The sequence below is a fragment of the Pseudogymnoascus destructans genome, assembly GCF_001641265.1.
Source record: "Pseudogymnoascus destructans isolate 20631-21 unplaced genomic scaffold scaffold_7, whole genome shotgun sequence".
Classification (NCBI taxonomy): Eukaryota; Fungi; Ascomycota; class Leotiomycetes; order Thelebolales; family Thelebolaceae; genus Pseudogymnoascus; species Pseudogymnoascus destructans.
In genome coordinates this window covers 783954-799837 of record NW_020167526.1, presented here as the reverse complement: position 1 = coordinate 799837, position 15884 = coordinate 783954, and the positions used below count along the sequence as shown (strand labels likewise).

At 46.6% G+C, this 15884-nt stretch overlaps 4 protein-coding genes across 4 annotated transcripts; 2 read left to right on the top strand and 2 right to left on the bottom strand.

The window, feature by feature from the left end:
• Window positions 1-5871: 5871 nt before the first annotated feature.
• Window positions 5872-6327, bottom strand: VC83_02960 (uncharacterized protein; the record flags this gene model as incomplete). Its single annotated transcript, XM_024466610.1, has 1 exon — window positions 5872-6327. One exon carries the CDS (start codon window positions 6325-6327, stop codon window positions 5872-5874), a length of 456 nt encoding a protein of 151 aa, XP_024325523.1.
• A 1241-nt stretch (window positions 6328-7568) lies between these two features.
• VC83_02959 (uncharacterized protein) lies at window positions 7569-9512 on the top strand. The gene is made up of 4 exons (XM_024466609.1): window positions 7569-8019; window positions 8079-8295; window positions 8350-8741; window positions 8787-9512. Exons 1-4 carry the CDS (start codon window positions 7681-7683, stop codon window positions 9456-9458), a joined length of 1620 nt encoding a protein of 539 aa, XP_024325296.1. The 5' UTR covers window positions 7569-7680; the 3' UTR covers window positions 9459-9512.
• A 3957-nt stretch (window positions 9513-13469) lies between these two features.
• On the top strand, window positions 13470-14176 carry VC83_02958 (uncharacterized protein; the record flags this gene model as incomplete). The annotated part of the gene is made up of 4 exons (XM_024466608.1): window positions 13470-13480; window positions 13622-13703; window positions 13827-14042; window positions 14108-14176. The coding sequence occupies 4 exons, from the start codon at window positions 13470-13472 to the stop codon at window positions 14174-14176; spliced, it is 378 nt and encodes a 125-aa protein (XP_024325297.1).
• Window positions 14177-14865: 689 nt separating this feature from the next.
• VC83_02957 (uncharacterized protein) lies at window positions 14866-15427 on the bottom strand (the record flags this gene model as incomplete). Its single annotated transcript, XM_024466607.1, has 3 exons — window positions 14866-15017; window positions 15150-15342; window positions 15401-15427. 3 exons carry the CDS (start codon window positions 15425-15427, stop codon window positions 14866-14868), a joined length of 372 nt encoding a protein of 123 aa, XP_024325290.1.
• Window positions 15428-15884: the final 457 nt, after the last annotated feature.

Here is a 15884-nt window from a genome sequence, read left to right as displayed (position 1 = left end):
GCGGTCCTACTCCAGGAAGCAGTAAATAAGTTTACAACTGAGTTTACTCCAGCTATTATCTTCCATATTACTTCGGAAGGGTGGAAACATATCACCTACCTTATTGATGTTACTCGCCAGTTTAGCTTCTGGACTTCAAATATAGGTATAGCAAGTGGTGCACGACTAGGCTTTGTTCTCCCAGCATATGATGAGCTATTTGAAGGGCTTGAGGAGTGTACCCGCCAGCTTAAACCATTACAAGATCCATGGATTCCAAAGCTCTTAAAAGCTATTGATAAAGCTGTACAAAAGCTTGATAAGTATTATAGCTTATCTTGTACAGGTATTGGTAACTTCTACGCTTTTGGTGCTATTCTATCTCCACGGTTAAAGATGGACGTTTTAACCCTGATTATTGTTGGTTGAATCCTAATAAAAACTGGCGGGGGCATTTTGAGAAGGAATTCCGGGCGTTATACACACAACATTACGCAAACCAAGAAAGATCGAAGCAGCACCAGTCAAACTACATGGAACTAGACAAGGACCCAATGGCTCTAATGTTAAATCGGAAGCGGAGCTATAATTCCATTAGTCAAAATGAAGATCAAGGAGGAGAGATTGAGCGATACCTTGCCCTCCGTAAGTTTATAGTAATAATTATAGTAATCACTACTAACTTTTATTAGCACCCTCCCATCAGCCACCATTAAAATGGTGGAAAGAGAACGAAAGACTATTCCCTGGACTTGCTGCTATGGCCCGGGATATACTTTGTATTCCTGCTTCAGAAGCTCTTGTTGAGCGAGTCTTTAGTACTGCCTGCGCTGTCTGTAATTATAAGCGCAATCAAATGACCCCTGATACAATACGGGGAATTATGCTTGTCTTCTACTGCCAGAAGATTGAATGGGAACAGCTATTTGAACACTACTCTGTTACAGATATCATTGATTCAACTTATATGAATGATGAGGAAATATTGTTTGAGTATCATGCTCTAATTGACAATATCCAAGAGAAGATGACGCTACAGTATATTCCAGACTGAAGCCCAAGGCAGCCAAATACCTATGATAGGACAAAGCGGAACCAGGACCGGTTTGATTTTATTCAATCGCGACGAGGCCGTCCATTACAAAGGGTACAGCAATCACAGTCCTACTGCCAAGGGCAATGCCGCCAAGTTCGTTACTCAAGTCAGGCTAATACATCAACCTTTGACTTAATTGATTCAGAGCCAGAAGATGTAGAGGGGCTACCCCCAAGCCACGACGGGTGTGATTACACCCTACCTTCACTTACAAGGCCAAAGGAGGACAATAGGGCCCAGTCACCTTATAGGGAAATGGTCGAAACAATTGAGTTAAGCCAAGTCCGTAACAAGTCCCGGTCTGGTCGGGAAATCCGGGAGTCATGGCGTAATATAGATCTATAGTAATAATTATAGTAATTGCATCTAACGTACATGTATAGCGAAAGCGCCAAACAAGCGAAAGCGCCAAAATGATGCGGTGACCAAACCCCCCAACTAAATGTTAAATTCCTCAACAACAAAACATGCCCCATAAAAACGATGAAAGCCAATTAGTGCTAGCTATCCAGGCTATGCAAAGCGACCCAAAGTTACGCCTTCGAGTTGCTGCTAGGATCTATTCTGTGGACCACCGCAAGCTAGGTCGTCGTCTAGAAGGTGTACCTTCACGACGCGATATCCAAGCCAACTCACGGAAATTAACTAACCTAGAGGAGTCCGTCCTTGTTCAGTATATACTCGACCTAGCTGCCAAAGGGTTTCCTCCTCGGCTGTCTGTTGTTGAAGATATGGCAAGTCGACTACTTGCAACACGCGACGCGTCACGCGTTGGGTCGCGTTGGGCTTCAAACTTTGTTAAGCGGCGTGTAGAGCTCCAGACACGCTTTCAGCGCAAATACGACTACCAGAGGGCTAAGTGCGAAGATCCAGAAGTTATTAATGGCTGGTTTGAGCTTGTGCGTAACACAATTGCAAAATATGGTATCGATGAAGCAGATATCTACAACTTTGATGAGACTGGGTTTATGATGGGCGTTATCTCAACTGCTATGGTTGTAACAAGCTCAGACGGGCGGGCAAAAGCAAAGAAGGTACAGCCTGGTAATCGGGAATGGGTTACAGTAATCCAAGGCGTTAGTTCTCAAGGTTGGGCAGTACCACCATTTATCATTGTTGCAGGCAAAAACCACCTTACATCTTGGTATGAGAATAGTGGATTTTCAAGCGATTGGGTGATTTCTGTTACTGAAAATGGCTGGACTACAAACGAGAGAGGTATGGATTGGATTCAGCATTTTGAGAAGCACACAAAGCCCCGGAGTGTTGGTGGTTATCGCTTGTTAGTCCTTGATGGTCATGAGAGCCACCACTCAGACAAGTTTGAGGAGTACTGCAAAGAACACAACATTATTACGCTTTGTATGCCTGCTCACTCTTCCCATATACTCCAACCACTTGATGTTGGCTGTTTTGGCCCATTAAAGAGAGCTTACGGTCGGCAAATTGAAGATATGATGCAGGCTCATATTTCTCATATTACAAAGGATGACTTCTTTCCTGCCTTCCACGCTGCATTTAACACTACAATGACGGAAAGTAACATTCGAGGCGGGTTCCGAGGGGCAGGGCTTCTTCCATTTGACCCTGAGAGAGTGATATCTACACTTGATCTTAAGTTAAGGACACCAACGCCTCCAAGCTCCCGCCCAGGTACTGCTCAACCTTGGGTTTCTCAGACACCAAACAACCCAATTGAAGCTATGTCACAGTCTACATTTATTAAAACTCGGATTTCACGCCATCAAAATAGCTCTCCAACCTCAATCTATGCAGCTGTTGACCAGTTTACAAAGGGTGCATCGCAAATAATGCATCAATTAGCACTGCTAAAGGGAGAGAACCGAAACCTACGACAGGCAAATGAAGTACTAAGCAAGCGCCGGAGAGCTAGGAAAACACGACTACAGCAAGGAGGATCACTTAGTCAACAAGGGGCGCAAGAGCTACAGGATGAGAGGGATGTTGTGCAGCAGGTAGAGCAGGAAATAAGGGCAAGCCGTGGTCGGAAGCCAAGGGAAGAAACCCGTGCCCGTCGCTGTGGCAAGTGTGGTGAGACTGGGCACAATGCGCGCACGTGTCAGATTGTAATAGACACCTCCGAGGAAGAGGACTCCGAGTAGTTTCAATTGATTTCTAATGTTGTGGTAGATTTATCGCAATGTTTGTCGTGAGGGTAGATAATTTTGGCGCTTTCGCTTGTTTGGCGCTTTCGCTATACATGTACGTTACTACAAATTACACATGGAAAATAAGTCATTATATAAAATATGTTCCGGCCCAGTCGCGAATAATTCATATTCGCGAATGGGCCAGCCCAACCACGAATATGAACCTCCGCGAGCGGGCCAGCCTATTCGCGAATGGGCCGGCCCAACCGCGAATGATGCCCAACCTATGCGGGGTAATATAGTATAGATATTGTAGATAGATCTATTATATCAACTTCATCAATATGGAAGACCCTACTATTGCACAGATTAATCCATTTCCTCAGGATGTGCGCACTGCTTTTCAAACCTATATTCATAGCTTTAGCTATAGTAATAGAGAGCGGATAGACTACTTAAAATACCGTCAATTACTCCTCTATCTTCAGAACCCATCGATGAAACCTGCAAATCCTATTGAATCACGACTTAAGCATCGTGCGCAAACAGAGTTTATGCTTCTACATAATAAGCTCTACTATAAGCCTACTACTAGGTTTCAAAACCCACGATGTGTAATTCTTGAGAGCGATGCATTTGATACTATTATCAACGAACACCTACAACTCCTACATGCAGGCCGTACAAAAACATGGAATATCATACAACAAAAGTTCTATGGACTAAAGAGAGAAGAAGTAGAGTTCATTATAAAGCGGTGTAAGAACTGTACTCTAAATCGACCATCTACTACAAAAGCTCCGTTAGTCCCTATTATAAGTGGGCGAGCGTGGGAGCGGGTTCAAATTGATCTAATTGATATGCGCCATGAGCCTTCAGGGCAATATAAATGGATTCTGCATATAAAGGATCATTTCTCAAAGTATACACAGCTATACCCATTAAAGAGCAAGCACACAGGGCCAATTGCAGACTGCTTTGCTCAATTTATCGCAGCTTTCTTACCTCCAAAGATTATGCAAGCTGATAACGGAAAGGAATTCAAGGGAGCCCTACTTATCCTACTACGCAAGTATGGAATTCAAGTGATAAATGGAGCACCACGGTCACCACAGACACAAGGCCTAGTTGAGCAAGCCAATGGGGTTGTTGAAGCAAAGCTACGAGCATGGAAAATGGATCATGGATCTATGGAGTGGAAGGATGGGCTACTTGAGGTTATGCTTGCAATGAATACTCAAATCCACTCGACAATTGGATGTGCACCAGCTGAGCTACTATTCCGAGATAGGAGCTCTCATATTAACTGGCTTAATAGCCAGGCGCGGAAGGATCTCTCAATTGGAGTTGAGCAGGAAGACCCAACGATGGCACCGATTCTTGAGAGTGAGCTCCAGCAAGAGCGAGAGCTCTCGATCAATTCTGAGCTGGCGCTATCGATCAATTCTGAGCTAGCGCTATTGATCAATTCTGAGCTGGCACCCTCGATCAATTCTGAGCTGGCGCTCTCAATCAATTCTGAGCTACTTCTCTCGCTCAATTCTGAGCTGGCGCTCCTACCCAATTCCGAGCGAGCATTCTCACTCAATTCTAAGCTAGCGCTCTCACCCAATTCCGAGCGAGCACTCTCACCCTCACTCAATTCTGAGCTGGCCGAATCGATCAATTCCGAGCAAGCGCAAGAGCAGCTTCATTCTGAGCTCCGGCGTGGGAGCCGGAGTCGAGTAGCAGCCCAGCCTAGAACTGAGCTTAGAGCCCCCATTGATTCTATAATTGAGCGGGCTACAGTAGCAACTCAAAAGGCAAGGGTTCTTATGATACAAAAGTATAGTAAGAGGCATAATATCCAACACTTCGATATTGGAGCTATAGTCTCTATCAAGGTTCCTCGAGAGGATAGAACCTCAACTGATAATAAGAGGCTCTTTGCACGCATTTTAGAAGAGCCCTATCCACACCGGTATCAGGTTATAACACTCTCTGGTATTATACAACGCCTTATACCTACAAAATCACTTCAAGCTGTAGAGCAAGCTCTTTGGTCTGATATTACTATTCCTACTTCTACAAAGCAAGTAACACTTGCACTTGCAGCTAGAGAGGCTTCTACAAGTGCATGGGTTGGAATATCATGTCAATGTAAGGGTCAATGCAATTCAAAGAGGTGTCGGTGTTATAAGGAAGTAAAGGGGTGTGGCGTACACTGTCATAATGATGACCACGACTGTGGTAATTTATCAGGTCTAGCTACTCGTACAGAAATAGCTTTAGTTGAGAGGCCACGAGTTGAGAGGCCACGAAGGAAGCGAGCAAGAGCAGACACTGTTGGTAATAGTATATAGATTCTTAATTACTACTTTACTATTACTATTATTCGTGGTTGGGCCGGCCCATTCGCGAATAGGCCGGCCCGCTCGCGGAGGTTCATATTCGTGGTTGGGCTGGCCCATTCGCGAATATGAATTATTCGCGACTGGGCCGGAACAAATATTTACACGTCATTGTCAACTAACCCAGTCATCACGTGATGACAGTCTTGGCAGACCGACGGGGAACCGCGGTTTATGAGCTTCAGACCGGACCGCGGTCCGGTCCGGTTTAGGTCCCCCGACGGGGTCGGTCCCCCGACGGGGTCGGTCCCCCGACGGGGTCGGTCCCCCGTGCCGCACACTAGTGTTCTTTGACTCATCTTTTTATGCCATGGGTCTCCTCGTGGTGATAAAGCGTCATTCGATTTCCAACCGTTCCTGGTAGAGATTTTGCTTCATAAACTCGGCCATCATTATATTCCAGCTCAACGATCGTCCAGTATGGCATGTATATTATTGAGCAAAACGTTACGATGGGCTCAAGGGCCTCAAGAATGGCAACATTATGGTTGACTGTTGGGAACGTCATTGGCTCCCATGACACTTCCGCGCATGGGTCTGGAATTCGTGTGTTTGAATAATGGTTGTCAGGCGTGAGGGGTAGCGGGTCTTCTCCGACGGCAGTGAACATTACCGGCATACACCCAATTGTAAGAGATATAGGCTTCGGAGGGTTTATCGTCTCGATGGTCATAAACCAGTCTCCAGGTTGTGATATCGCCCCGTCGCCAAATCTTGCACGGAGCCACTTGAGCTCTTCTTGCGAGGGCATGCAATATGTCCCCGTAGTCGCATCCCAAAGACTAAATGGAGCATTGTCATTTATATGTGTCGCCCCCCATCCTCCTGGACTTATCCATCTCTTTGGGCTTGGGTGGCCATGGGGAAGTTCTACCTCTTGTGCTGTAAAAGTGGCATATTAAAACAGACTTTAGAGGGTAAAAGGCTTTAATGACTCACCTAGATCCAAGGTTTAACACGCCATCTCCGCTAGGCTCTCGCCCTAGAAGCGCCCACTCATGGGTTACAAAGTGTTATGATGTACGGTTACACTCGCGCTACATCCCACTGAGCCAAAAAGACTACAGTATTCCGGCACGCGTAACACGCTTTATATACCACATGACACAAAGACTCCTCGTACGAGTCTACAGTCATTAAAAATAAGATTGCTAGGCACCATAGTAAGCTCTCCAACTCATATGTACAGTACAAGCTTATTGATGCCTAGGCTCGAGGGATGTCCAAAATGGCACATGAGTTAGTGTTACTACGGGAGGAGGCAAAGGACCTCCGTGCTGCTAATGAGGTGCTTAGCAAGCGCCAGAGGGCTAAAAAAACACAACTACAGCTAGGAGGATCACTTAGTATCGTCGTACAGAGGGGGCTGACTGGCCATAACGCGCGAACCTGCCAAGTATTACTTCTGATAATGAAGTAGTTTTAATTGATTTAAAGTGGCCGGTGGTTGTACAGCTGTTCTGCAGTGTGAAGGGTTGGATTAAGTGGACCGTTCGGTGTGTTGGACTGTTCGGTGTGTTGGACCCGTTCGGTGTACAAATACGTTACTCAATGGGTAACTAGTCGATCGCGGGTAATGGAAAACCCACGAGCCGATCGTCGGCATACTGCCGAATTTGGTACCGTCCGCCTGTGGCTGCACGAATTATGGTCAAGCCAGGGGATTCGGGGCTCGTGGGCGTGGTCGCTCGACAGATCGGCGAAAGGCCTGTTCGATCTAGCATGTGGTTGCCTTTATGACACCACCAACCGCCGTCATTGTGGTTAACGACCACGACCACGTCGAGCTGCCCCCGTGCCGTGTTGAAGGTAGCTTAGAGGACATGTCTACAGAATTGAAACTAGCCATCTTTCTGCCTTCCTTGGGAATAGTGAACGCGGTAATTTTTAGCTATCCCGGAAACTAGCCACCATTCTCGCGGGTCAGGGATATCCGAGGCTATACCGTGAGACGAAGAAAGTTGGAAAGCAAACTATGCTGCCGAGGGTCTACTCAATAGTTGCTATCTATCAAAGCTTTTAACGCCGCAGGGTGTGCTGTAGCACACGTTTTAGCACCACGCCTTGTAATTCCCAGGAACTCTGCAATTTCGCTTATACATATATGGCTCACCTGCTCCTAATACCAGTATTCACCCGTAACCACGTTGCTGTCTGCCGATTCCTGCCAATTCCTGTTCCCATGTTCCAACTTAGATTGAGCCTTGCGGCGCACGTCGCTTGCACAGCAGTTGTAGCTCGCCCAGATGTCTCTTTCTCCGGTCTCGACGCACGTCGCGGCGTAGACTTCACGCAGCTTGCGTCCAACCTCTCGCCAAGCGCCCAGATCTACCTACCAACGTCGGACGGATTCAATTCCTTGGTGGCAAGATGGTCCAACCTGAGCATGCCCGTTGCGAATGTTGTTGTTGTTCCTGCCACAGAGAATGATGTAGTCCAAACTGTAAGCCACTTCGTTTTTGCCTTTCTGCGGCGGTAGCTTACTAGTCTTCCACGGCATAGGTAAAGTTTGCGAACAGCAAATACCTGCCATTCCTTACGACAAATGGTGTTCACGGATCAATCACTACTCTTGGGCAGATGACAAATGGCATTGAGATCTCTCTGAAGCTGCTGAACCGCATTAAAATCGCTAAAGATGGCCAAACGGTCACAATTGGTGGTGGAGTTATGTCTAAGAATGTCACCGACACTCTGTGGGCGGCAGGAAAACAAACTGGTGAGTAGGCGATTGCTGTCATAAAAAGGCCCCGATAGCTAAACTCAGTCACAGTGACTGGAACTTGCGAGTGTGTCGGTTACCTTGGCCCCGCCCTTGGAGGTGGCCACGGATGGCTTCAGGGCCACCATGGACTCATTTCTGATCAATTCGTTTCCATGAGAGTTGTCAAGGCCAATGGCGGCATAATGACAGTGGACAAGAACTCCAGTGTCTTCTGGGCCATGAAGGGCGCCGGCCACAACTTTGGAATCGTCACTTCTGTCGTTTCCAAGATCTACGATATCCGGCACCGCAACTACGCCTTGGAGACTATCACCTTCAGTGGCGACAAGGTCGAGGCTGTTTATGAGCTTGCAAACCAGATGTGGCTCACAAATGGTACCATTCCCGAGGATTTGAACAACTGGTCCTATTGGTTTTTCGATCCTACCCTGGACACAAAGGTGAGTTCAGTCTCAGACGTATTGGCAATGTTCTAACCACTCTAGCCTGTGATCGTCATGTACCTCATCCAAGAAGGTGTGGACGCCGTCGACCCAGCTTACACGAAGCCCTTCCACGACCTTGGACCGATCTTCGCCCAACCCACTTCAGGTACCTACCTTGACCTGGCCAAGTGGACCGGTATCTCCCTTTCCGACAGAGCCTGCCAGATTACCGGACACGCCAACCCACGCTTCCCCATCTATCTCAAATCATACAACACCACCGCTCAGCGACAGGTATACGATCTCTTCACCCAAGCTACCACCAACGCCTCGACTCCTTTCAGCAACGCGCTCTTCATGTTTGAGGGGTACGCCACACAGGGAGTAAAGGCAATCAGCGATGATGCCACCGCATACGCCTACCGTTCCGATAACCTCCTCGTCGCACCTCTCCTCACCTACAAGCCCAACGGAAAGGCACTCGATGACCAAGCCTTCAAGCTCGGTAATCAGATGCGCCAGGTCCTCTATCAGGGCAGTGGACAGACCAGCCTGAATACGTATGTCAACTATGCCTATGGTGATGAGACACCAAAGGCGTGGTATGGAGCGGATAAGTGGCGCCAGGACCGCCTGCTTTCGTTGAAGAAGGACTACGATCCGAAGGGTAGGTTTAGCTTTTATGCGCCGATCGCATACGGAGGTGACTTTCAAAGTTTTGTCCTACGCTAATAACGCCATGATTCATAATTTAATTTATACTAAGTTATTCAATCTGCTCGCCCCTCCTTATACTCGTTACCGCCTTCAAGTTCAATGACCTTATGTATATGCCGAGGAATCCTCTCAATCCACGCTTAGATTTGAGATTGTGGAAGATCTTCCCAGCAGCCCTCCCATGCCCGTATTGCCTCTGCCCGGCTTTTAGGTGCCCCTTTCCGTGTAGTCCGTCGCTTCATCCATGGCCAACATGGCTCAATTGTGTTAAGGTCTGGTGAATTAGCACACCAAAATAGCCATTTGATCTCATAAAGATCAAATACCCGTTGGATATAATGGCTATGCGATGGCGCATTATCCTTTCGCACAAGAGTTTTAAGACGGCTTTCCATACACTCTTTTGCAAATGGGAAGAGTTTTGGAATAAGAATCTTCTTTTGATAGCGTTACCAATCAATTCCACCTCCTCCTGCTTGTTGACTTAACTTTCCATTTTTTCAATTCCATCTCCACTGTGGTTTCGTGCTAGGAAGATTACGGAGTGACATTCTCCGCATTCCATTTGCAAGTTCCCATTCCTCACGTAGAATAGGCTCTAACTCTTCATTCATTATGTTAATTTCAATTTCTACGTCTCTCTTCTCTTGCTTCGTTTCCAGAATCCAACAATGACATAGCCCTTTTTTGTCGTAGGTAAAACACCCCTAAAACATAAACGCAGAGTATCCTTTCCACCTCTCACAAATGCAACTTCTCATAAGTGCTTCATCCGCTATCCTCCAAATCTAATAGCCACCCCGTAGGTAGTTTAACACAACAGAGGTTTCATCTGACCAAATGATATTTTTCCACTCCTCGAATGTTAAATGCTTATAGTTATAGCACCATTGAAGCCTCTCTACCTTCATCTTCTTCGTCAATCTAAGCTTCCTCATTAGTTTCGTCTTTCGGAATCCAGCCTTCTTTAAAATTCTCCATATTGTAGTCGAAGAGATGTCCACACCCTGTAAATATCTGTATTTGGTGCCATAATTACTTTTATTACTATAAACGGTGAGGTAAGATGAGGGGGAACAGTACGATTTACGAGTTATGCATATCTTGGCATTACTAGCGTAGGACGAAACTTTTGAAAGCCACCTCCGTCCGTAACAGATGGAAAGGGGATAACTTGTTAATATGTATGTGTCTCAAATAATAGTTAATTAGTTACAAATAACGTGCATGTATAACGAAAGTGCCAAACAAGCGAAAGTGCCAAAATCATGCGGTGACCAACCCCCCCAACTAAATGTTAAATTCCTCCACAACAAAACATGCGCCATAAAAATGATGAAAGCAAATTAGTGCTAGCTATCCAAGCTATGCAAAGCGACCCAAATTTGCGCCTTCGAGTTGCAGCTAGGATCTATTCCGTAGACCACCGCAAACTACGTCACCATTTACAAGGCGTACCTTCCGACGCGATATCCAAGCCAACTTACGGAAATTAAGTAACCTAGAGGAATCAGTTCTTGTTCAGTATATACTTGACTTAGCTGCTAAAGGGTTCCCTCCTCAGTTGTCTATTGTTGAAGATATGGCAAATCGACTACTTGCAACATGCGACGCGCCACGCGTCGGGTCACGTTGGGCTTCAAACTTTGTTAAGCGCCATGTAGAGCTCCGGACACGCTTCCAGCGAAAATACGACTACCAGAGGGCTAAGTGCGAAGATCCAGAAGTCATTCGTGGTTGGTTTGAGCTTGTATGGAACACAATTCTAAAGTATGGCATCAACAATGCAGATATCTACAACTTTGATGAGACTGGGTTTATGATGGGCGTCATCTCAAGCGCAACGGTAGTAACGAGCTCAGATGGGCAGGCAAAGGCAAAAAAGGTGCAGCCTGGCAATCGGGAATGGGTTACAGTAATCCAAGGCATTAGTTCTCAAGGTTGGGCAGTGCCGCCATTTGTCATTGTGGCAGGTAAAAACCACCTTGCATCTTGGTATGAGAATAGCGGATTTCCAGCAGATTGGGTAATCGCTGTTACTGCAAATGGCTGGACTACAAACGAGAGAGGTATGGATTGGATTCAGCATTTTGAGAAGCACACAAAGCCCCGGAGTGTTGGTGGTTATCGCTTGTTAGTTCTTGATGGTCATGAGAGCCACCACTCAGACAAGTTTGAGGAGTACTGCAAAGAACACAACATTATTACGCTTTGTATGCCTGCTCACTCTTCCCATATACTCCAACCACTTGATGTTGGCTGTTTTGGCCCATTAAAGAGAGCTTACGGTCGGCAAATTGAAGATATGATGCGGGCTCATATTATTCACATTACTAAGGATGACTTCTTTCCTGCCTTCCACGCTGCATTTAACATTGCAATGACAGAAAGCAATATTCAGGGAGGGTTCCGAGGTGCTGGGCTTCTTCCATTTAGCCCTAAGAGTGTAATATCTACACTTGACCTTAGGTTTAAGACGCCAACACCTCCAACCTCTCGCCCAAACACCGCTCAACCATGGGTTTCTCAGACACCAAATAACCCAACTGAAGCTGTATCACAGTCTACTTTCATTAAAAACTGAATTGCGCATCATCAAAATAGCTCTCCAACCTCAATCTATGCAGCTGTTGACCAGTTTACAAAGGGTGCATCGCAAATAATGCATCAATTAGCATTGTTAAAAGCAGAGAACCAAAACCTGTGACAGGCAAATGAAGTGCTAAGCAAGCGCCGGAGAGCTAAAAAAACACGACTACAGCAAGGAGGATCACTTAGTCAACAGGTAGCACAGGAGCTACAGGACGAGAGGGACGTTGTGCAGCAAGTAGAGCAAGAAATAAGGGCAAGTAGTGGTCGGAAGCCAAGGGAAGAAACCCATGCACGTCGCTGTGGCAAGTGTGGTGAGACTGGACACAATGCGCGCACTTGTCAGATTGTAATAGACAGGTCTGAGGAAGAGGACTCTGAGTAGTTTTAATTAATTTATATTGTTGTGGTGGATTTATCGCAATTCTTATGGGGTAGTCGCGATATTTTGGCACTTTCGCTTGTTTGGCACTTTCGTTATACATGCACGTTATAATATAAGTCTACTTTGATTTGAAGTTCGCCAAGTGCGGTTATGAATTTCCCTTTTTCGAGACAAAAATACGTGGGCATATCTCATCTGCCCTCGATCGCGGGTTCGTCATCGCTGGTGGTGCTGATGGATGATGGTGCGGCAGCACTCTGTCATTAGCAAGAAAGGAAGACCAGCGGCAACAACGCAGCAGTGACAGAAAGTCAACGGCAGCGACACTATTCGACAACAGGAAACTGGCGGTGGCAAGGGCACCGAACATAACCCTCGGTTTTACGCAACGGAAGTCTAAAAGTTAGAATTCCGGCGGCAAGAAAGAGCCTCGCAAAGTGGGATATGAATAAAAATGATGATTACTTCCGAAGAATGTTTTATCCTTTGTCGATTTGTCTCTAAATACAGTTATTCAATCCCGCTATATACGCCGCTTGCAAGCCCTAGTAAACGCAAGATTGAATATGTGGATGCTCTTGCCCGTGGACGGAGAACGTAACTCGGGCTTCACAGCAGTAAATTATCTACAACATACTACAATACATCGTAGTTACAATATAATAACTGATCCGATTACTTCGCTCTCTATGAAGGATCACTCGGCGTTCTCTGCCACCAGCTTAGAATATTACCTCCATGACAAAAATCTAGCCAAAATGCAACCATATCACACAGCGTCCAGAACTTGGAAAACAGGCGAAGAGCTTAAATCGCTCATATTAGCTTCGTGCAGACCCCAACGTATCTTTTAGGCGGCACGAGGCCAAGCAGCACTATCAGATGTCAAGATATTTGACAACTGCCAGCCGCAGCAGCTTCGTGGACTTTGGCGACGAGACAAACAAGCGTAAATCCGAAGCCGTGTACTCCCCGAGAAGAGACGAACCTGCATGACCCCTCAATTCTCCAATCTCCAAGTTACCTTAACAGATCACCAGAATGCAGACAACATGTGGGCATGGTAATGTGGAGTCAAATTCGCCGATTGGCCCCTGCTAAATTTATATCCTGGAAGCGATTAACATGTATTGGCGCACTCTATAGCTAAATTAGGCTGGTAATCCTCGCTACCGAGCCCTTGGTCCGTACACTATCTCGGCAGGGGAGCCGCCAAGCCTACCCCATGCTTGGCAAAGCTTGCCCGTCCCGTGGTGCTGTCAGGCTTCAACATTACGGAGCCTAAAGTAAACTTGATGGCCGGGCCCAACTTGACGGGGATGTCACTTATTCCAAACCCGCCTGTTTGACAGTCGAGCTTGTATGTATCCGTTGTCGCATTATCATTGCAGCTGCTAACTGAAATACAGGGAAAGGTTGTGATGCACATCTCCACAAAGGAGAAGGGCCTCATCGGCAACAGCACCATCGATAACTTCGTGTTGAAGCCAGGGCAGAACTTGCTTCCTATGAACGCCATTGTTGACACGGCACTCGCGCTCGGCAACGTGGGTAAGCAGGGCATGGTTAACATGATTATCGTCGGGCATACGGCGGTCTACAATGGCGTCCACTTGCCTTACTACGTACGTCCATCCAACCCAGCCATTTTATATCCTCATGACCATATGCTAACGAGATTCGATTTTAGGAGTCAGTACTTCAGAGTCACACCCTAACTCTTGCAGTGAACCTTCAATCGCTTCTTGGCAGCATATAGACTTGATACCACGAGGGGAGGAGCCGTCGAAATGAACATGTTTTTTATGTATCGGCTAAATATCGGCTTTCGTATTTCGCATATAGGTTGAACAATGGACACTATTTCAAACTGGTCTGTCAGTTGATGCCAAGTTGTGAGTGTGGGTTGTGGCAAGTTGTCCGCTAGGTTCTCGGCTCTATAGGGTCTGTATCCATCTCTTGGCATGTTGCGGGGAAGCCCAAGGCTGTACTGGGTTGGCGATTGGCTGCACAGTCCTGTAGGCCTGTCATTTATAAGCACTACGACGGATTGGTCGTGTTGGAATCACCAACATATTATCCGATCAAAATGCTGTGGCTTTTGCCCTGTGCTGTTGTATTTTGAACGGGTGAAGGGATCCCACACAAAGTAATGCCTGACTCGTCGGAACGACATCATCGCTACATCTGTATGCGGAAACTCAACCGTACGTAATATCATATCTCCAGAAGCATGTTATCCAAGATTAAAGCGCGAGAGTCGGTGGTGGTAATTCTTTAATATTGTACATGGAATCAAGCCAGATAGCACAGGCAAAATATATAGTAGTATTCCATACAAACAATTCCCATAACTAAACAATTGGCATAAAGCCGACTTTATATAGTTAAAAATTGGAAGGCCTTCACCTCGCCTGAAGAAGCAACCACCATAGTACTCTCAACATCTCATGTAACCTGAGGACCTGGGACTGGGATGCTGTTGAGGATACCTCTGGCAATGTCCAAAACAACATTGACGCCAGGGATCATCTCGAGGGTGCTCATGACTTGGGTGAAACCCTCAAGAAGAGGGTTGCTGAGTTCTTGCCAGAGCTTGGCTGTTTAGGGATCCAGAATTAGCAAACTATCCACAGGAGCATTATATTTTGAGTGGGTGACTTACAGGCCGTGACCGTGCCCAAGAAAGAGAGGAAGAGACCGAGGAGAGTGCTACCAATTGTTGACGATACCAGCGATTTTGGCGGCGATGGCAGTTGGGTCGGTGGGGAGCTGGCGGGCTCCAATTGGGAGGGCACCGGCCTTGATGGCATCGGTGGCGTTCTTGAACGAAGCAGCAATCTCGACAAACGCTGCCTTGATGGCGGCAACGGGGGCCGCAATATCAGTAGCCTGGGAGAATGGCTTAATCTGCTCGACGTTGGTCTTTATCGGAAGGCGTTAGAATGGTGGTAGGCTGTTTATGTGAGTGTTTAAAACTAACTGATGAGCGCAGCGCTTGCGGTAACATCCTCCTGGAGGATCTTGAGAGCTACGACAGCTGCCTGTCCTTAAGCAAGAGAGACATCTCTGGTGGTCGCTGCGAGTCCGGCGCCTTATCCCGAGTTAGCTTTGCGATTTATGGTGAATTGAACTCGATTGAGCTCAATTGAAGGCCGGAAATTGGAGCAAACTTACCAACGCACAGGGCAAAGATGATGAAGTGGCTGAAGAGCATGATTACAGATTAATGAATAACTGAGTGAGTCTTTTGGAGATGGTATAACAAGAGACAATAATTATCAAGGGAATTTAAAGTATTTATCATTAAACCTTGCCTCGGTAGTCTTGAGCTTATGTTCCACCTTATCTCGGCACTGCGGGGCGGGGATAGAACCGACTAACGGCACAGAACCGTGGGTGCCAAGTAGCAGCCGGATCATACGAGAATTGGTTCAAGCTCTACCAGAGTATAATTTCTCATGTAA

Bases quoted from the DNA above. Each gene is read 5' to 3' on its own strand.
- VC83_02959 (XM_024466609.1), top strand. From the start codon at position 7,681: ATGGCTCACCTGCTCCTAATACCAGTATTCACCCGTAACCACGTTGCT. The intron at 8,296-8,349 runs GTGAGTAGGCGA...ACTCAGTCACAG, and splicing joins GGCGGCAGGAAAACAAACTG to TGACTGGAACTTGCGAGTGT. The intron at 8,742-8,786 runs GTGAGTTCAGTC...TAACCACTCTAG, and splicing joins ATCCTACCCTGGACACAAAG to CCTGTGATCGTCATGTACCT.